The 21920-nt window shown below is 43.9% G+C and overlaps 1 protein-coding gene across 1 annotated transcript in view; it reads left to right on the top strand.

The window, feature by feature from the left end:
* The first annotated feature begins 3880 nt into the window (after positions 1-3880).
* The window catches only part of Lonrf2 (LON peptidase N-terminal domain and ring finger 2), a 34460-nt gene continuing 16420 nt past the window's right edge, over positions 3881-21920 (top strand). The window contains exons 1-6 of the mRNA XM_087898096.1: positions 3881-4675; positions 17775-17893; positions 19127-19249; positions 20207-20359; positions 21130-21331; positions 21677-21770. Coding sequence (XP_087754222.1) covers positions 4015-4675; positions 17775-17893; positions 19127-19249; positions 20207-20359; positions 21130-21331; positions 21677-21770 — 1352 coding nt within the window. The 5' untranslated portion in view covers positions 3881-4014. The remainder of the gene's footprint in view (positions 4676-17774; positions 17894-19126; positions 19250-20206; positions 20360-21129; positions 21332-21676; positions 21771-21920) is intronic.

The raw sequence follows: 21920 nt of genomic DNA, 5'->3' as shown, positions 1-21920 counted from the left end.
AATCGAGCTTGCCCATCTGTAGGATGCTGACACAGGTGTTGCGGTGTCCCACTGTGACGTCTGAATATTCATGTCTGAAGTCTTAGCTAAGGGACTGGTTCAGCCTGGCCCTGGGTGCTCAGCTGCTTACATCACCAATCCAAACTGGCGCATGGGCTCTTTGGTCTGGCTCCCCGAACCATTATTTCTTCTTGGGAACCTTCAGAAGTAAGAGAGCCAGGTGGCTCGGCACCGTTGAAAGCACTGCTCTCTCCCAGGCCTGAGCATGGTGAAACCGAGTCTCCAATGATGGGCTTACGTTGATAAATTCAGGAGATAATGCGATCTGCTCAAGTCGGGATCACTGGACATAACACATCAGGGTAACAAATTCATCTCCTCAACACCAGCCAAGCCTTGAAGTCCTAGGCACACACATTGCGTGGGGGGTGGGGGGAGGTAATATTTTTCCAAAGTGTTATTTTATAGGCTGACAAAGTAGCTGATTTCATGTTTGTTCTCAGTAAAATGACAACCACAGACTTATGAATTAACTAGAGTCACTTGATAGGATCAAGTGACTCTAGTTAATTAATGGGGGCAGGGCAGTGTTTTTAAAGGACAGTCTCACCCTTTGGGGATACGCACCAAGTCATCAACAGAGGAATGACAGGCAGTCTGCCCATGGAAAAGTTCAGGGAGGCGGAGCGTGGGAGGGGTCGTGGGTTGCTAAAGCTGCAAGATGGACCAAGGAAACTGCATCATTTAGTCCTCTCTACTCTAGTATTGTGGAAGGGTTCCTTCAGGCTTTAAGGGAGGCAGGGAAGATGATCAAGGAGAGGTAAGAATAAAACTTGGAGCCGGGCAGTGGTGGCACACGCCTTTAATCTCAGCACTCGGGAGGCAGAGGCAGGCGGACCTCTGTGAGTTCAAGGCCAGCCTGGTCTACAAGAGCAAGTTCCAGGACAGGCTCCAAAGCTACAGAGAAACCCTGTCTCAAAAAACAAACAACAATAGCAACAACAACAACAAAGAATGAAACTTGGATCAGCCAGATGTTTGCAGCAGTTCTGAGCCAGGACTTCTAGAGTCTGGTCCGGATCACTTACTTTAGCCATATTTAAGCACAGCACAATTTTGGGAAAGAGTTTTCTTATAGCAATTCAGTCCCAAGTGCACAACAAATATAAGACACATTTACACTGAAATTCTTCACAGAGTATATCTGGCTTCTTTGACTAAGATGGGTACTGTTGACTCAGAAATAGTGCCCAAGATTTAGAGTCCAGGGAGATTGACTGAGACAAACATAATGCCTGTGGGTGTCAGGATTGGCCTGCCCCTGGGAGAGCGTGGAAGTCTCTTAGGCTGTTGTAAAGCATTAGTGACATCCCTCATTTGAATGAGTTTTATGGCCTAGGAGCATAGGGGGAAAGGGCCTGGGATAAGTAAACATATATTCTGGGAGATACAGGCAGAGCCTGACTCATCAGAAGGCGCAGGATCACCAGGCTGTAAACGACATCCTTTTCCAGCCTTCCAAGAGGAAGACAGGTTAAATATCTCTTTCCTTTGGATGATGCCCGTGTGTGTTTCGCTTTCCTGGCTTCTCCGGGGCTTCTCTGTGTGCACAAGCACTTTTCGCCCTCCACAGAGTAGGTTTTAAATCTTCCACATTATAAAGGCCCTTTTCAAAACCCAAAATTATTCTTATAAAAAAAAATGAAACTTTCATTCTCCCACATCAATTCTTCAGGAAATTGTTTCCTGAGCTCTTTTCTTCCTAACATATACGGAGACTCGTAGATCGTGCACACAACTGCTTCAAATCCCATCTCACGAGGTAGAACTTTTTTGCCACTAGGAGGGACCCTATCACTACTCACTCCTTTCTATCTTAAAATCTATTTAATTGTCTATTGATGCAACTGCTCTAGCTTTACAATGGCTTTTATTTACATTCTCTATACTTCTGAGGGACTAGGAGTCTGGACGTCTGAGAGGCAGATAGATAGATAGATAGATAGATAGATAGATAGATAGATAGATAGACAGGGAAAAGAAGGTCTAGATAGATGTGAAGGCTGATCTTGGTTATCGACTTGACTGTATCTGGAATCATCTAAAACCCAAGCGACTGGGCACTCCTGTGAGGGATGTTTTCAATCAGGTTATTTGAAGCAAGGAGACCTACCCGAAATCTGGGCCATACCTCCTGAAGGCAGCCTGCATAAAAGACCACAGAAGGGCTGGAGAGATGGCTCAGCAGTTACAGGCTAGGCTCACAACCAAAAATGAGAACACAGAAGACGGAAGCCTTCCTTTTTACCTGCTTACCCCCACTCTCACGGGCAGGTCTGTCCATACTCCTTTCCTGATATTAGAGTCAGTTACTTTGGGATTCCAATGTAGACTGGAGATCAGAAGCCTTCTAGAACTTCAGTACCAGATTGGGACTGCAGAGACATCCAGCCTCATGGACCGAACAGCTACAGGACTTCCGGCGTTTCCATCATGAGATAACCATTATTGAGCTACCAGATTATGTGTCACAAGCCAGTCTAATAAATCCCCTTTGAACATAGTCATTCTATCAGTTCACCCTAAAGGAGTAGATTAATGAACTCTCACTTGAGCATTTCAGACAGCCAACTTCATGGTTCTCCCATTCCAAGACAAAAATTTCAAATCTTCAACCAGGGGTCTCCTCTGGTAGGAATCAGTCTGCTTCCCTTTCTTCCTCTGGATTTTCTAATCCCCTGCTATAGCCCAACCCAGACAATTCTGAGGGAGAAGAGCCCTATCCTACTCACAGACATGAAAGCTTTTGGACTTTGCCAGACAAAAGCAGATTCTAGAGTTCAGATCCCCTCCTCCCTAGGAAGTCTGTTTCTTTGTGGCTCTGCGGTGTGCCTGGGCTTTTGCTTTCAACAAAACCTGGCTGGGCCTGAAGTCTTGCTTTTTCTGCGTTTTTTATTCTTTAAATCAGCAGAGAAAAAGATTCAGCTCTTGCCAAACTCACTGACCTCATCATGACAGCATCGCTTCCGTTTGTTTATTTTTATATATAAATTTTTAATTTTAGCTTTTTTTTGTAATTCATTAGCGCACTCGCGTGTGGAAAATGTCCCGGTGCTTTGGTATTTCATTAAGTGACGGCAAACTATCTGCAGTCTCGGTATTTAACTACAAAGGGGCTTCCCAAGCATCAGGAGGCAGAGCTGTGGTTTCCTTGGTTACCTCGTCTGACTGCTCACTTACTTGTTATCAAGACCAGCACCACCATCAAGATATCGCCCCTAAAGATTTCCTCATGTGCCTTTGCATGCATGTCCTTTCTCCCAGCCCCACATGACCTTCAGTCCGCTTCCTATTACTGTAGCTTCATTTGTACTTTCAAGACATTTAATGTAATGGATTATTTGCGTGCGTGCGTGCATGTGTGTGTGTGTGTGTGTGTGTGTGTGTGAGAGAGAGAGAGAGAGAGAGAGAGAGAGAGAGAGAGAGAGAGAGAGAGAGAGAGAGAGAGAGAGATCTTTATTGTCTGGATTCTTGTGTTATTGGAGAGCGTAGGGGCAGGATCTCTTTTGCAGGGTCTTATTCTTTTGGGAATGACTGAAAGGTTTGGAAACTTCAGAAGCCCAGGGTCGTCTAGGCTAATGAACCTTGGGAAACAGGCAGGTTCGGAGATGCAGAGAGCGGGTGGAGGGCCATGATGACACTAGGAGGCTCGCTTCAGCACGCGCAGTGACTCGGCTGCGGCGGCGGCGAGAAGAGAATGCGCGCGCGCACAGGCACGGGGAGTCAAGAAGCTGTGAGGGGGTCGCCACGCTCCCACGGTCACTTGGCTGACGTGAGCCACTGGGGCGCGCACGGCGCCTCGCGCGAGCTGGGGCTGAGCCGCGTGCGCTGCGCTGCGCCTCCTGCGGTCTCCGCGTGGTCACCGCGGCTCCGAGCACCCCGTCCGCTGACGCGCGTGTCTGACAGCGAAGGCGGAGGCCGTGCTCTCGTCTCCGGACATCCCCTCTCCTCACGATGAGCCCCGAGCCGGCACCCCAGCCTCCGGAGCCCCAGGGCGTGCGCTGCAGCCTCGAGGAGCCCTCGGCTGAGAGCCTGGAGCAGAGCGCCGAGGCCTTCCTCACCAGCGACTACGAGGCGGCGGCTGAGCTCCTCCGCTCGCTGCTGGCCGGCCTGGCGCAGCCGGACCGTGCCCTGTGCCTGCAGCTTGGGGACGCGCTGGCTCGCGCCGGCCGCCTCCCCGAAGCCATCGGCGCCTTCCGCGGGGCCGCCCTGCTCGGGCCCCTGCAGCCCGGGGAGCTGTCGGAGCTGGCGAGCGGCCTGGCGCGCGCCATGGGCCTGCGCGAGAAGCGGCTGCCGAAGGTGGCGAGGTCCGGCTGCGCGGCTGGCTCCTCGGGGCCGGTGGCGCCCCGCGACCTGCTGGGCTGTCCGCGCTGCGGGCGGCTGCTCTTCAAGCCGGTGACGCTGGCCAGCGGGCTCACGGTGTGCAAGCGCTGCGTGGAGCTGGTCCCCGGGCGGCTGCAGGCCCGGCGCGTGAACGTGATGCTGAGCGGGCTGCTGGAGAGATGCTTCCCCGCGGAATGTCGGCTGCGCAGGCTAGCGTGCCAGGCACGGGGGCTTCAACGCCAGCAGCAGCCCGAGGCCGCGCTGCTCAGGTGCCAGCAGGCCCTGGACATGGGTGAGTCAGCCTCGAGGGTGACCACGGGCTGGGCGGTGGCCGGTGGCGTTTTAATTTCAGAGGTAGTGAGGTGCACAAGGCCAACCAGCCTCACCCTGCAGGATGAGGTCACTTGCCAGGTACATCGTTCTTGTGACTTTTCCAAGACTGGTGTATGATGTAAAACAATGTTAGTCAAAGAGCTGTAGTGTTAGTCACAGGACTTTAAAATTTCTGGTAGGTATGTTAAATAGGGTGACGAAAAGCAAGTGATATCTATTTTAACAGTGGTTTCCACTCTATATCCAAAATATCCTTTACATATCTTCAATATTTAAAAGATCAGTATTTACTTTATTTTTTTGTCCATTGTGGTTTTGCATTCACTGCGCTCCCCAATTCAGACATGATTTTTTTTTTTCTTTTGAAACACTTCACCCATGTTTAGATGTTGGAGAAGATGAGAACTGTCCCATGCACATTCTCCTCCTGGAAATATGGTGGCGTCCATGTGTTCAATAGGACTGGTCTCTAACAGTTTCAAAGAGTACATAAACATGGACGCCAGATGACTGTAAAGGTACTCCCGGGGCTGGGGAGATGGCTCACTGGTTAAGAGCACTAGTTGCTCTGGAAGGGGATCTGCTTTTGGGTTCCTTCATTCACATCGGGGAATTACAACCTACTCCAGTACTTGGCGCCCCCTTCTGATTGCCCTTCTGAAACTGAGCAGGCTTAAAGTGCACGCGAGTAGGCAAAGCCCTCATCCACATACAATAAAAACTAAAATAGGAAACGATTTTTTTTTTAAGTGAGAGCAAAATGGGTGACTTATCGGGGCTCGGTTCTAGCCCGGACCATAAATTATTTCTCTAGACCAGACCCCAACATAAACTCTCTCTCTTGACTGGCGTGGAGGAGACGGAAATAAAGACACAACTCATATGGCTTAATTGGGAGGGAGATTCTTAGTGGTCCCTCATGAAGTCCTGAGTTCACATCCTGAAGAATTTCTCTCGTTTATTCTCCAAACAGCTTTTATACCAACACATGAACTGAGCGGGAAATACACTAACATTCTGTCTCCTAGGTAACCAGGTGAATGGCGTTTTGTCACGTCCGCATCTACCTGTCTGCTGTGTATGCTAGCTGTCACGTAGGCTTGAATCAGCATCTCTATTAGGCATCCTCCAAATTACAAAGAAAGGAGCAACAACATCCCGACCCTTTGTTAGGGCAATGACAGCCTGTCTGCAGGGCTATGTGACCACCTCAGGTGGGCCCTATGGCTTCAGAGCCTGGCTGCCACACCATATAGAAATATGGACCTACAGTGACTATATCCTAATACCGTCATAGAATACCACAGGAAAGGAAACCAACCAGCTGCAGTTACAGACTATACATATGTGCTGAACCCATAAACACAATGCAAAGTGAAAGCTGCTAGATTTGCAGGCCTGGTAGAACAGATCTGTCTGTGATCCCAGCGACTGGGGAACTTGAGGCAAGAAAATGGCTAGTTCAGTATCTGCCTGGGCTGTAGTGCATTCAAAGCCCTGTCTTATAATGAAAAGTTGAGGGGGAATATAGCTCAGTGTCTGAATGCCTACTGATCATGTGTCAGATTCAATATTCAGTACCACTCCCCCCAAAAAAAAGCTGATAAAAGAGAAGAAACAACAACCAAACACACAGGCACCTTTACTGTGTGATTTCACTTGTTGGAATGGGAACAGGCAAATCACTGCAAGGCAGTGTTCTCAACCTGGTGGTCATGAACCTTCCGGGAGTCACCTAAGACCATCAGAAAACACAGATATTTATGTTAAGATTCATAACAGCAAGATTACAGTTATGAAGTAGCAAGGAAAATCATCTTATGGTTGGGGGGGTCACCACAGCATGAGGAAGTGTATTTAAAAAAGGGGTACCAGCATTAGGAAGGTTGGAACCACTGCTATGGGGTGTTAGAAGTAAGGGTGTTGGTTATTTCTGGTGATTGATTGTGAGGAAGCCCAGGAGGACCTGTGGGTAGTGACGCAGTATTTCATGACTTTGGGGATGGAGACATGTGTTAACTTTCTGGTAGTTTCATAAACTCTGTGTCTTAAGCCCTTTATGTACGTTATACATTTTAGAACTCAACCTACAACTGCAAAGTTTTGACTAGTTCAGTCCTTTCATGTGACAACTTATATTAAACATGTCCCATAATCGTTTTCTCTTCAGAGTAGAAGATTAAACTCGGGTTTCCTAGTTTCAAAATTCATGAATGAAAAAGGAGATTGAGGCTCAGTGGTAGAATGAGTGCTTCTCATTCGTGAAGCTGTGAGTTCAATTCCCAGCACTGCACAAGACACACAGACACACACATAGACACACACACACACACACACACACACACACACACACGTGCGCGATGTTACATTTCATGATAATGTTAGCTCAAATTAGAGGTTTGGGTTCAGTAAATAAGGTCATAAATGCTTGGAATTAGAATGTTTGTGTTTGTAGCAGTCATTAGCACCGTGTCCCAATACTTTCTTGATTCTTTCCAAAGACAAGAGCGAATGTTCTGATTCACCCAAGTAGAGGCTTTGTAAGTAATCTTTGGCAATAACTTGTGAATGAAATTAAATAAATACATATGTTAAAGAGAACAGATATGTGTGGGAGGAGAGAGCCGCTTGTTGGTTCCCAGCCACTTAGCCCCAAAATAATCACACAGAAACTGTATTAATTAAATCACTGCTTGGCCCATTAGCTCTAACTTCTTATTGACTGACTCCTACATCTTAATTTAACCCATTTCTAGTAATCTGTGTATCACCACGTAGCTGTGACTTACTGGCAAGATTCCAACCAGCATCTGTCTCTGGCGGGGCTACATGGCTTCTCTCTGACTCCACCCTTTGTTCTCCCAGAATTCAGTTTAGTTTTCTCTGGCTACCTCTATTCTTTTTCCCTGTCAGGCCAAGACAGTTTTCTTTATTAATTAACCAATCGTATTCATAGCATACAAAGGGGAATCCTCTTTGTATTTAAATAATTTAAATTTTAATAAAAAAGGAAGATTTTAAGTTAACATAGTAAAATTACACAAAACAGTTATCAAGCAAGAATTACAGTTATATCTATTTTATCTTCTATCATAACTAAGGAAAACTATAATTATAACTATAAATTTTTCAACTTCATCGAAGACTCCAGAAGGATATAATATTACCTAAGTAAACAGGAAGTGCATTGTAAGCAACTTCCAAAATTCTATAATTGATAAGAGACATCTCACTGCCTGGACAGTCACCCAAAGTTCTTCTGTACTGTTGATAGATGTTGTAGGCATCTTCAGCCTACAGGCCTATAGTATCCAGCAGACTTTTCCATGGGCAGGAAATTTCAAAGACAGTTCTGTCTATATTGGCAGTGTGTCAGTCATTTTCTTCTGTGTCCTGCAGAATGTCTCGCAGACCCTTTTTGTTCTTTCATGAAGCAGGAACCCTGAAGGGCAGCAGTCTCACCTTTAGGCAAGTTCAGCAGTCATTTCTCTGTGGATCCTGCGTGTCTAGTTCATCAGGCAGTCCAGGCAAGAGCAGTGTCTTGCCCAGATGGCTAACCAACTCCATAAGGAGCCTCTTCAATGCCCATCTTCCTCTTGAAGTAATTGGTGCTGCAAGGAGCAGATGTGTCTCATTGTCATGATAAGTCCTAAATTCTTAAAGACTTTTAAAATACCATATTCTGTAGTTTTTGAAAGGTTTGAAGAATACCTATCCTACTGAAATAACATCTCTGTACATCTAGAAAAATCTAACTAACATAACATGACTGCAAGCTTGACTATTATAGATTATTGTCTATTAATCTATATTTCTTAATTATACATTACATTTTAAAATGAACTGTACAGCCATAATACCTTAATCAAGAGCACAAAATTGACCTAAAATTTGTATCAATAAACCAAGATCCATACTCATGCAAATCTCTATAGTATATCCCCTTTAAATACAAACAAACATTTATAAACAATATTTGGGAATATGGGTGTAGTTTTTCTCCAAACTGCTTCCTGCTTTTTGTTGGGTGAAGTAATTTTTGAGGGGTATTACAGTGACCTTTAGGCGGGTCATGGTCCATGCTGGGTTTTTTTGTTTGTTCTCTTTTTTCTGTTTTTTTGTTTTTGTTTTTGTTTTGTTTTTGTTTTTGTTTTTGTTTTGGATACAGGGTTTCTCTGTGTAACAGTCCTGGCTGTGCTGGAACTCACTCTGTAGACCAAGCTGGCCTAGAACTCATAGGGATCCACCTGCATCTGCCTTCTTTTGTTTTGCTTTGTTTTGTTTGTTTGTGGCAATACACAGATTACTAGAAATGGGTTCAATTAAGATGTAAGAGTTAGCCAAAAAGAAGTTAGAGCTAATGGAACAAGCAATGATGTAATTAATACAGTTTCTGTGTGATTATTTCGGTTCAGAAAGGCCAGGGTGAACAAGCAGTCCTCCCCACAACAGATATGAGCTAGGCAGTGGTGACACATACCTTTAATCCCACTACTTGGGAATCGCATGCCTTTAATCCTAACACTAGGGAGTTGGAGATGTGAAGGGATATGGCTGGGAGGAGACAGGAGCTCAAGGCATTCAGTCTGAGGACTTGTAGAGACAGGATACCCCATTTGGTCTGAGGATTTCATAAAGATAAGGACTGGTGGCTGACTGTTCTGCTTCTCTGATCTTCCAGTTTTTACCCCAATATCTGACTCAAGGCTCTATTAAGACCAATTAGAATTCACACTACAGATTTGTATGAAAAGATAATGTATTCAGCAGATAATTGGCTACAAATATTCCTCCATGGCTTCTGCCTCAATTCCTGCTTTGAGTTCCTGCCTTGGTCCTTGATGGACTGTGGCCTGGGATATGTAAGCCAAGTTAACCGTTTTCTTCCCCAGGTTGCTTTTGGTCATGGTGTTTATCACTGTCGTAGAAAAGCAAACTAACAGAACATTTCAGTGCTGGATCATGAGACAATGTGAAGTAGAGCATACGTTTACGGGACACAGACAAAGGTCCTGAAGTCTCTGAGGCAGAACCCAAAAGAAGAGCGAAGAGAAAGGGAAACATTTAAAGGGGGGAGAAAAGAGTCAAGAATTTTCCACAGCCAATGAAAAATTGTGACTCACTGAATCAAGATTACCGAAACAAAGAAGGAAAAGTTTGGAATCAGTTAAGAGAAGATGGACTAGGCTTTTTTCCTTTGAAGGAGTCATAAGAAGACTGACAGCCAACTTTCACATAAAGTTACTGAAGCCAGAAGACAGTGGATTAACATCTTTAGATTGCTGAAAGAATAAAACACAAAATTAAGAATAAAAAGGCCTATCCAGAAGTTGTTTTCCATCTCTAATACCGCTCACAGATGAAAGGGACTCAAGATGCTATAGGCCAAAGTTATGGGCAATGCTGAAGGACATTTTTGGTATTGGGATTATGACACATAGACTTCTAAGGGAAAGGCTTCACTGGTAAAAAAATAAAAATAAATGAATAAATTATCCATGTAAAAGCAGGAAGCCGAGGAAGGAATGAAGACCAGAAATGTAACCCTACAAATGAAAGTGGCATCTCAATAAAATGATGTTTTGTGGCATTTATAATTTATATAAAACCAAAACTGGGAGGATGAGCGATAAACATGGTGTGGTGAATGTGCATCTCGGGTGTGGTAAAAATACTGGAAGTATACTGACAGCGTTTTATGCGGCATTCGATTTGAGCAACCAGCAAAAGGATTAAAAGGTGAAACGTAAGTCTCTAGTGAGATAGCAGATATTTGACCCATTCAACATATAGAGGACCGGAGGTGGCTCAGCAGGTAAAAGACATCAAAATCTGAGTTCTATTCCCAGAAACCACCAGAACATAAAAGGAAAAGGTTAACCACAAAGTCAGTGGCCTCCACAGCAAGGCATCCCCTCCCCACCCCAGTCATAAACACACAATAAAATTTTAGAAGTGAAAAACGACGTAACAGAGAACAAATGAGAAAAAAAGCGACGATTTGCTTCAGCGTTAAGTGATCTGAATGCCCCTCTAGAATGCCGATAGGCTGGATTAAATGAAGCATGGCTGTGTGGTGCTCCCAGATGAGAAAAACTTTATATATATATAAAAAAGAAGCGGCGTATAAAGACTGAGAGCGCCCTGATGTGACAAAATTAGCATCCAATAAATTAAAGGCAAAGTGTTTTAAGAGGGATGAAGATATCTAGGATCTATGATCTTGTTAAACAGAAAACATAAAAAGCTGTGTTCCCAAGTGTTCTGAATCTGACGAGTATGTAAGCACACACACCAAGAATATAAGGTGATAGAAATACATTTTTGTTTTAAAGAATTTAAACAAAACTTTTAGTAATTGATAAAACATGAATAGAAAAGTAGTTAAGAATACATGTTGGAATAGATACATTGGTATTTTTATTTCATAGTGTTGGACCCTAAAGCCCACTTACCAAGGAGGGGTCGCCCTAAGAGACCAAACTCACACCACAGTTGCTGCAAAAGCAAGAGGAATTTTATTTACTGCCATAACAGGACCCCTCAGCCTCGGGAGGAGAAGGACCCTGAGTGGCTGTTACAGGCTACTTTCAAAGGAAAAAAACTGCAGAAGCAAAGGGGGAGTCCAGGAGTCGTTTGTCAGCTATTGTGACTAGCTCATTTAATGGTCAGCTAACTATAATTGATTAATGCCATGGCGTTGCTGGGCTGATTGAGCAAGGAGAAACTCCTGCAGGTTGTTTTGCCCCAGTTCCAGGACCTGGGTTTATTGAAGAAAAACTACAAAGGGGATGGAGAGTTCCAGGGGAAAGTACCCAAAGCTCCAGGGCACGCGTGGGTGATTATCGGGTTCCTGGTTCCCAGGGCAGGGAGAGGGGTGCAGTAATGCTGAGATGCCCCAGAGTCTTTCAGTAGGTGTTACTACATGGAGTACCCACAGAATATATCACCTATTTGAATTCACAGGACCTGTTGCTGTGTAGGCCGATGCCTAGGTTAGACTAGAAAATAAATGCAACAAATTAAAAGGTTGAAATTCAACAGAGGTGTTACTCGAACACTAAAGGAAAAGTAAGCAATAGATAAGTAGGCAGTCGTCAGATATTTGGAAACAAAACAAGGCATTTTTAACGTAACATGTAACGTGTCTTAGTCTGTCTTCTGTCGCCATAACAAAATACCACAAACTGGCCAATTTATAAAAGAAAGACACTGATTTCACATAGTTGTGAAGGCTGAGAAATCCAGTATCAGAGGTTCTTGTTCTGCTGTAGCACAAGGCATTGTAAAACAAGACACAGCAGGGAGCACAGAGCTTTCTTAGATGTTGGTAACTAACCTGCCCTTGTGATAGCCTCATTGGCCTGTCCATGAGAGCAAAACCCTCCTGGCCTGATCTCTTCATTAGGCCCCACCTCTTAATACGCCTAACAATACAGCAGAATTTCAATGTACACTTGGGCAACTTTCAACCACACTGTTACCAACAGGTCAGATTAAAAACTCACAATTAAAGCAAGAAAACGTTTGTCCTGAATGGTAACGAGAACACAGTTATTGAGCCGGGGAGATGACTCAATGGGTAGGATCACTTGTGCACAGATCGAGTTTGATCCTCCGTTCTTACAGGGTCTCAGGAGAAAGTTCCTGAGAGTTGTTTTCTGACATCCACGTGTGCACTGTGATACCCACATTCACTAATTGATTCGTTAGAAAATATGTATTGCAGCACATTGGCTCCTAAACACTACTGCAGTGGTACCCAGTGGTGTTGGCATCAATGCCAGTGACCGTCAGAGGGGTGGTCACTCTTACCAGGGGTCTCTGTCAGGCGGGAAAGCACAAAGGGAACGTCTTCAGTCCTGGGTATGTCCTGGGCGGTTATTGCAGGTTACATGAATAAATGCTCAAAATACACATAAAAGACATGGATTTAGTCTTACGTCGCCCTGAATGAGTATCCCCTGAGGAGTGTTGTTGCCGCTCACTTTTGCTGTTGTTGGGGAACTCAATGCAGGGTCTTTTTTTTTTGTGCTTTAGATGTCAGCTAATTGAACTTCTTTTCAATAATGTGGTTCTCTTCTCTGCTTTCACACACAGACACGTGGAGCATTTACAGCAGAACTTACAGCGGAGTTCATTGGTGACCCTTCTTAAATTGGGGTCGGTTACTGGGCAGATACACACATACAATGTCTGCCATGTTCTCTCTCCACACAAAAGGATTAAAAGTTGCCTTTCCCCAACTGTTGATTTTTTTTTGAGTGATTTATGAACAGTTTCCCTTAGTTTTATTAGTATAAGTCTTATTGCTTAGAAAATGGTTCGCTTCATTTAACGTCCATATGAGGAAGTGAACCTGATTAATTTTGGACGCCAGGAAAAGCAGCCTTTGGAGTGTGAGGAGTAAACTCAGATGCTTTGTTAGAAAAGAATGATTTGAAAGAAGGCAAAGATCTACTTAACCCAGTCAACTTCTAGACTAAGCTACCATAGCCGGTGTAAGCAGAGGAATAATGAATAGTGGTGAAAATGGATTTCAAATTCAGGGCTTGCCTCTAATGTCTGTATAATTTGTCACGAAACTTTATGTTTTGGTTGCCTCTGCACAAGCTGCTCTATAATTACTCTGTTAAGAAATAAAACTGCTTAACAAGTTAAGCTGTTATCACCAAGGCCAAGAATGGCCAAGAAGGCATAAAGAAAAAGCATAAAGCACCACTAGCATCAGAGATGAAGCAGGTGCAGTTGAACACACCAGTTTATAACAGATGGTTGAACAGTATAAAGTAGATGTTCTTATATTGTATGAAAGATCAAAACTGGCCCAGTAGGTTAGTGTGAAAAGTAATCTGAAAGAACTTGGGATGTTGCTGAGGGACTGTCTCATGCCAGCAAGACAAGGACTCTCAAAGCTTGATTCCTCTCTAGCTCTGACTATGAAGAAACACGGGAATATTCCCCTCTCTTTTTATAATACAAAATGTGAGGACCGGCATGATATATGACGTGGATGAGAGTCCTCACTAAATGCCTTTGTATCTGACTCTAGCGGCCTGTTTTAAGAACATAAACCTAGTTTAATAGAGACAATACAGCTAGCATAGTCCACAGGATAGTGCAAGGCACCTCCAGATCCTGCAACAACCTGGAACACAGCACCCTCTGGAACGAAGCCCAGTTAACGTTACCAGTGATTGGGCAGAGTCTTTATTTTTTAATTTAATGGGTGTGGATATTTTGCATGCATGCAGAATGACCCACGTGGGATAGTTAATGACAACCACACTGACTGAACCAATTAGAAGTATTGGGTACTTTTTTTAGCTGATGATCAAGAGCCGACTCATGCCTTGGAGTTTCTTGGTGTGGGTCTCAAGAGTGCCGGATTTTCAAGACAAAACCCATAATTACATCAGTGTCCAGGAGGGAGGGAGGGGGTCAGAACAACATCTGCCTTTTTGCAGGGCTTAATGGTATTTTCCAGACACTACATGGCAATTATTTCTAATTTTCACTTCCACGTAGTTATTTTAGTTTTAGTCTTCACAGACATCAGCTATTCTGGTTAATATGTCTAGACCATGTTCAGGGTCACGGACAGTCTCACAGAAAGCATTACCAATGCGGATGTGGTTATTGGGGTGGCAAGCTGAGGAATGTCATGAAATAAAATCAGGGCAAGATGGCATCACCGTTTCACATGTATGCGCGTGTCGTGCCACCAGAGGCCAGAAGAGGGCATGAGACCCCCTGGAACTGGAGTTGCAGATGGTTGTGAACCACCGTGCGGGTGCTGGCAATTGAACCCAGGTCCTCTGGAAGAGCAGCAGTGCTCTCAGCTACTGAGCCATCTCCCCAGGCCTAGATGTAGTCTTTTGAAGTCAAGAATGGGAGGGGGGATATGTGTGGGCCTGTGGATTAAATCCCTACTGTGGAAGAGGATGTGGATTTGCTATCAATACCTTTGCAACGTGAGAGTGAAGGGAAATGGGGGCTGGAAATATGACAGTAAAAGAAATCTGTTTATCTATGTATGGTATGTCTGTGTAGGAAACTCAGGAAAACCAGTGGCAAATGGTCAGGATCCATATCCATGAGAAACTAATGTAGTGAGCACAGGGTATGAAGTTCATAGATGATTTGTCTTTGAAACTCAGTTTGCAGTTCCAGTAGCTTCTTTTGTTTATAGTTCTCAAAACCTCCAAAGGGGAGATATCAAAATGCATGTAATTGTGCAGTTAAGGAACTTTTACCTAATCTTTCAGATAGAAGTTATTAGTTTGCAGTTATATTTCCCATATAATGACACATTTTTTAAAAAGGCAGATCCCCTGAGAATTAAGAATATTTTTTCTTCCAGGCAGTGAAAAGTTTCCTTAAAATATGTTTGTTAATTTTTCTTATAACCCACAGAATACAATGAATGTTGGCTATATGTACATGGAAGACATTATGAAGCTGAGAATGATGTTAGTGAAGTTGGAATAGGGAGATGGGGTGGATATGATCATATTTCACCATATAAATGTATGAAATTCCCAAAAGTAAAGAAAGCATACTTTTTTAAAAAAAATAATCATATACCCAGAGCTGGAGAGATGACTCAGAAGTTAAGAGTACTGGTTGCTCTTACAGAGGACCTGGGTTTGATTTCCAGAGTGCACAAGGCATTACACAACCATCTGTAACTACATTTGCAGAAGATTTGATGCCCTATTGTGACCTCTGAGGGCACCAAGCATGCATGCGGTGCACAGACTTACATGTAGGCAAATCACCCATACACACACAATAAAAAGTTTTTAAAGATCACTTGCTTATGAGCTCTGTCAGTGCCTCTCAGTTTGGATGTACATTTTCGAAGATGGAACATCTAAGATCTCATTATGGATTATAGCTAACAGATGGACATATTCACTTGATGGTGTGGATGGGAGAGCTTTGAGCCTTAAGGGAAATATTCTCCCTTTACCAGAGAGTTTCATAATAGACCTGTTACCAGAGATGATCAAGAGAGTGGTTTGTAACAAGAATTTTCCTAGGGAGATGTAACACACACCAAAACGCAGATACAGTCAAAGTTCAAATCGTAGAACCAATGAGTTTTACTTAAAGGAGGGGTTACTTACAGGAGCAGAAATAACTCAAAGACAGGTGGATCACCAAAGCCCATACCAGCGAATGGGTGACATCTCATAAAAACTGGATATTTACACTATACTGTACAACTTGAAGGCAGCTCCAGGTGGCTCTGTCTACACCTCTTTAAGGCAGCTTGGCTGGGTTCTGTTCCTTCCAGGCTTCTTGGTTGACTCCTGTTTCTTGCTTGCAGCTTGGCTTATCTGAGAGTCTCCTTTGCATTGTAGCTTGTCTGAGAGTCCTCCTGGCAGCTTGACTCTCAGCAGTCTTTATTGTTTACTACTGAGAGGGAGGGTTTAGTAAGTCTTGCCAGTTTCAGGAACTTCCTGAAGCCGTTTTGTTGTTTACCTTGTCTTAAAAATTAACAACAGGGTGTTTCAATCACAGATCAGTGAGAAACAATTACTGTTATGTTTTGATTTGTTTCAGTTTAAAAAAAAAAACCAAAACCTTGTGACTATCTTCCTATGACTCCTGCTCCCCATTGCCCCACCCTTTCCCTGCCACGCCTCTCAATAACATGTGTTCATAACACAATGTTTTTTGCAGTTTACCATGCCTTAAGCCCTGTCTTACATGAGTTTTTTCCCTGTACATTTGCTTGGCTTCTACATAAACTAATAGGAAGTCTGCTGACCTTTGCAAAGGCCCAGGTGAGACTTTTGAGGTCAAAGTCAGGGCTTCAAGGCAATCCACAGCTGTGTTCAGGAAGAGAGAAAGGGGTATACCTAAGTGCTCAGCACGGTTATCAAGGGAAAAGATCTGCTGTAGCCCCTCTGCGAGGATCCTGAGAAGATGGGGTGGAGTGAGCAGAGTCCAGAGGTGTGAAAACCAGCTGTGGAGTTTCAGCTTTTGGAAGCTCTGGCCTCGTCGAGTTTCCTTGGCACCCTGCCACATCAACACTTGTAATGAGCTATGGGGCATCCCACAGAGAGAACCACTTCTGGACTTCTCTGAGAGCTGTGTTTGACTGTAGTGTATCTTCTGTGTGAGAAACATAGGGAGGAAAGTTGAGAAGGTTCTGAGGTGTATATAATATAGGTGAATTGGCATGCACATGGTTAGGTAGGGAAAAATTATGTTTTACTCTTCTGATCCAGTTTCTTGGTGTGTGGCACGTGTGTATGCATGTGTTGCTGTGTGTGCATTGTGTTCATGCCTATGAATGTGGAAGCCGGAAGCTGGTGTCAGGTATTTTTCTCAGTTGCTCTCTACCTTAGTTTTGATCCGTGGCCTCTTACTGAACCTGGGGCTCCATTTTGGCTGGATTGGGTGGACTACAGGCATACTCCACTGTACCCACCCTCCCTTGTGACTTTGGTGCTGGGGTTCAAACTGAGGTCCTAGTGCTTGGGTGACAAGCACTTGACTGACCAAGCCATCACCCCATCCCTCTCTATTAGGTTTTAAGCATGGATTTCTTAGTGTGCTTCCCATGAAATGTATTTCATATGTCCCCTTTAAATACCTAATTTTCCAGCATGAATTTCTGTAGTCCAAAAGAGTTGAATCTATAAGTGTTTCACATTTTATAAAGGCTCTCTTTCTCTTTTTGAGTGTCTTCCAATTCTAATTTAAAAATTCAAAGTCCGAAATACCCCCCAAACCCGAAACTCAGATTTGAAAGCTTTTTGGATTCAGATTAACGGATTACAGGATTACTTGATTTATTATTGGAGATTGTTCTAGTGCGCTTGAAGGATTAATGTTATTTTATCCTCATGTGTTTTGAATACTTATTTTTGTTTTCCTGAAAGAAAACTCTGTGAATTGTATTCATGTACCCAGTGAACTCAACATGTGATCACTGGGAGTTGTTTTGCGTTTGTCTTTGTCCTAATTTTCCAATTTAATATTTTAATGACAGAAAGCAATGTATCTTTAAAATGCAGTCACTTGTATCTCCCGTCTTTCAGCCCCCGATGACAGCTCGCTCCTGCTGCTGCGAGCTGAGTTATATCTAAACACAAAGAACTATGAGCAAGCCTTGCAGGATGCCGATACGGTCTGTCAGAGGGAGCCTCTCCTGACCAAGGTGATGTATGCTTCTTCATTGACTTTGGAAAAGATCCATTTGATTAAGGTTGTGGTGTATGTACGTGTGTGTGTGTGTGTGTTTGTGTGTGTGTGTATGTGTGAGGGTGTGTGTACGTGCATGTGTGTGCGTGTATGTGTGTGTGTGTGTCTGAGTGGGCATATGTGGATGGGGGTGCACATACCTGTATATGAGGGTGTATGTGTACATGTAAGCGGGGGAGTATGCATACAAGGTGTATGCATGTGTGTGTTTGTGCCATTGCACTCACCTATGTAAGTAAATGTAGAAGCCAGAGGTTAACATTGTAGCGTCTTCCTCAATTGCTTCTCTGCCTTATATTTGGATTCAGGGTCTCTCAGTGAACCGTTGGGATCCTCCTGTCTTCCCCTCCCAGTATGTCACCCTCCCAGCTGTTTTCACATGGCTGGTTGGGATCAGAACTCAAGTGAGTAGGTCTTCACCAAACATTTGAAACTCCTGATCTTCAAAAGATCCTGGTGCAGAGATGAAAATTAAACACGAATTCGGAACAGATAAGACTGTGTGATAAGGGGAAGTTGTACTCAGCACATATGAAGTGATCTTACCAGTTCAGTAAGAATCCACACAACTGGTTAAATGGTTAAGGAATTTGAGCAGTATTTTACGAAAAAGACATGAAAATATCAAAGAAACATAAAAAAGATGCACTGCCTCATTAGACCCAACACCTTCTTCTGACCTCCAAGGTCACCTATACCTGTAACACACACACAGGAACACATTTAAGCAAATGGTGACTGCTGGTATATGGAAATTATAACTCTTTTGCTGTCATAATTCATAATATATTTTAAATTCATATTAATTCATGTGTATGCCTGGCTTTGATCTTTTGTTCAAGATTGCTTTAAGATTAATGATAAATATATTAGACATTTAATTTCTTAGCTATTCAGCAGTTTTTGTAAATTATATAAATTTTGTAAATATCATAAAAAATAAAATTAGGTTGATAGATTCCATTTCTTTCTTAGCATGTCCTTTAGAACTTCTTTGGGCACAAACCTCAGTTACAGTGATAAGCGCATTCTGATTGCAGATGTATTTATTAAACAGTGAGTCTTGTCTTAAGAACGGTTTCACATCCACCTAATCTGAAGATGTAGCAAACCGTTCTAACACATTTTCCGGGGCTTATTGTCTCCAGATGTAGATAATCTTGCTGTGTTTGTCTTTGGGCAAATCCAGGGGCACCATGTAAAAGCTCAGATTCTTTCTGGATTGGGAAGAAGTAAAGAAGTGCTAAAGGAATTTATCTACTGCCTTGCTTTAAATCCCGAATGTAACTCAGCAAGGAAAGAAACGCAGAAGGTATGTGTTCTCGTGAATGACTTCCTCCCTCAGGTGTTACGTGTGGCATTGTGTCGTGCCGGCAGCCCTTGCCTGTAAGAACAACACGTGTAATTTCAAATGCCCACAACAGTGCGATTAGCGACACCGTAGTCACACGTGCCCCGTTTGATGACCTCTAATTAGATATGCAGCAGAATGTCTGCTGAGGTCATGTACACTGCCCCAGTTGTGATGAGAGGTTGACATGTGAGGCCAGGTTGCGGCACACGGCTGTGGAGACAGAGTGGAGATCCTAGGGTTTGTCATTATCCTAGAGTTTGGCTTATGAAGGAGTTCTGCCCCACAGACTGACCTGGGATGTGCAGCAACGCTTCACCAGCATGGTCCAGAAGGTACTGAGTCACGCTTACAGTAGGAATCAGTCCTGGCCAAATGCCTCACAGTACTCACCTGGTCTTTATGTAGCATTTCCAGGGACTGGGAGTTTCTGGTTTACTTTTGTCAGTGTTTCCTGTTTGAACACGGTTTAACTCACACGGCTACCGTCTGCCTACACTGTGATCTCTGCGGATGAGCGCACTCTGCTTTGTGCTGCAGTGGAACACAAGTCAGTTTTTCCTCCCACAGTTGTCTGAACCCACCTTGGGCACTTAAGGACAGCCTGCTTTCTTTGAAACATTTTTTTCACACAGAGAAGGGTCTCTGGGTTCCCTCCTCTGGGCATATTCCCATATTTTCCATTGGTAAGATGGATAGAAAGGGGCTAGAATCTACAGTTCGTAACACATTGTGTATAGTTTCAAAATGTTAGTATTTTAAGAGATTGGTGGCTGGAATATGGTGTTTGTTCTTTGCCATTTTTTACAGACCTGTTTGGCTTGTGTTGATTCTGAACCTCTAAAATATGTTAGAGACCCCCACACACCACCCAGTGGATTTTTACAACGTTGTTTTCTCTTCTTGAAATATTTACAGGTAATATGTGAGGTGTTCTTCTCAGCTTCAGAAAGTGAGCATCCGAATTTGACAGCTTCTACCCAAAGTGGAGCAGAGGCCCACGGTGATGGCCAGATGAATCCCCAGTGTCCTATGGAAGAAGGCAGGAACGCTAATGCGGACAGTTCTGAGGTGTGAATTGCATATGTCTGCTGCTGGGTGACTTTACTGTTTGGTAGTTCCAGGGGCATCAAGGATCACGTGACTGGATGTAAACACTAGTTAAAGCTTTTAGATGAAGTGGGCAGAACTCACGGAACAGCACAGATGGGAGCCCCAGAGCCCCTCAAACTGTTGGGGAACATCTCCAAAACATCAGGAGACCTCATATTATTTTGTCTTGGGGAAAACAGAAAGCAGAGGCAGATCTGAACATGTGATATATAATGTACACATTGATGTATAGGCTATAGATTTGAAGACTGGTCTTCTCGGAAAGAAATTATCCTGCGTTTTACCATGGGAAGCGTAAAGCCCATCTGATTACCTGATTGACAAAGCCAGTGGGCTCGAGAGCACAGGCCCTCTCTCTTCCTCAGAAATCGGTTTTGTGTGTGGGGTTAGGGGTAACCACTGGGTGTCATCTCCGGTTGCTCCCACTTACGTTCTGAGACAGGACCTCTCGCTGACCCTGGAGCATGCTGTTTCAGCTGGCCTGGCTGTCTCCCCTCACACTGACGTGACAGACATGCTCAGCTCTGCCATGCCCAGCTTTCGCAAGCAGATGCAAACCCAAGGCTCCAAGGCTCCAAGCCCAAGGCTCACTCTGAACAATAAGTACTTTCCCCACGGCCCATTTCCAGAGAGTTCTAAGAAGGCTACTGCATGTCGGCTTCTTTGGTTTTGTCTCCCTTGTATCCCATGGCTCTTGAATATCCAGGATTCTCTTTCCTTCTCAATAGAATCCATCTGAGAAGTCTGATGCAGACAGGAAGGCCGGTTCTTCGGTTTTGTATTTTATTCTGGGCCTCCACCGTGAAGAGGACAAAAAGGCTTTGGAAAGCGTCTTCCCAGCAGCACCAAGCAGCACTCTAAAGAGACAGCTCCCAAGTGACACAGAAGATGAGTGTGAGAGGAACACCCCCGAGAAAGTTCCCAAGAAAGGTCAGCTAACTGCCTTGATATTCTGAAATCGACAGGGTAGAGTATTAGTTAGTCCTCGGATGAATTTGTAAAAGATCTTGACACCGTAAAATCCAGAAAGAAATGAGTGAACCAGCTTATTTTCTCGAGTGAATGTTGGTGGGGCTTTATAGTGAGGAAGAGAACAAACCCTTGGATGGTTTTCCCTGAATTCACACCACCTTGGTCAAGTCTTGTATGAATTTTTCTTCAGCATCATTTGTTAACGTTGATATTGAAACATTTTGCCCAGCAGAAATACGTTTGTCGTATGGTGTTTCTCAGAAGTTTGGATGTTTGCTACAACATTTGAATTTTTTTTTTCAGATGTGGATTCCTCACCTCAGGGGAACGTGAACTCTCTGGAGGAGCCAGAGTTCACGATTGATGTGGCTGACTTTGAGTGTGCTCTGTGCATGAGGTGAGCTGGTATAGAATTCATATAGGCCTTTTGAAAAGTGTTTGTGAATTCTATAACCGCATGCAAGGTGCTGTTTTTGAAGATACACATATACACACCTAGGTACGCATGTGTGTGTGAGTGTGAATGTGTAAGTGTGCATGTGGGTAT

The sequence above is a fragment of the Myodes glareolus genome, chromosome 18 (genome assembly GCF_982192425.1).
Source record: "Myodes glareolus chromosome 18, mMyoGla1.1, whole genome shotgun sequence".
In the NCBI taxonomy this organism is placed as follows: Eukaryota; Metazoa; Chordata; class Mammalia; order Rodentia; family Cricetidae; genus Myodes; species Myodes glareolus.
The sequence above is the reverse complement of the archived record's forward strand: the minus strand, read 5'-3'. Positions and strand labels throughout refer to the sequence as shown.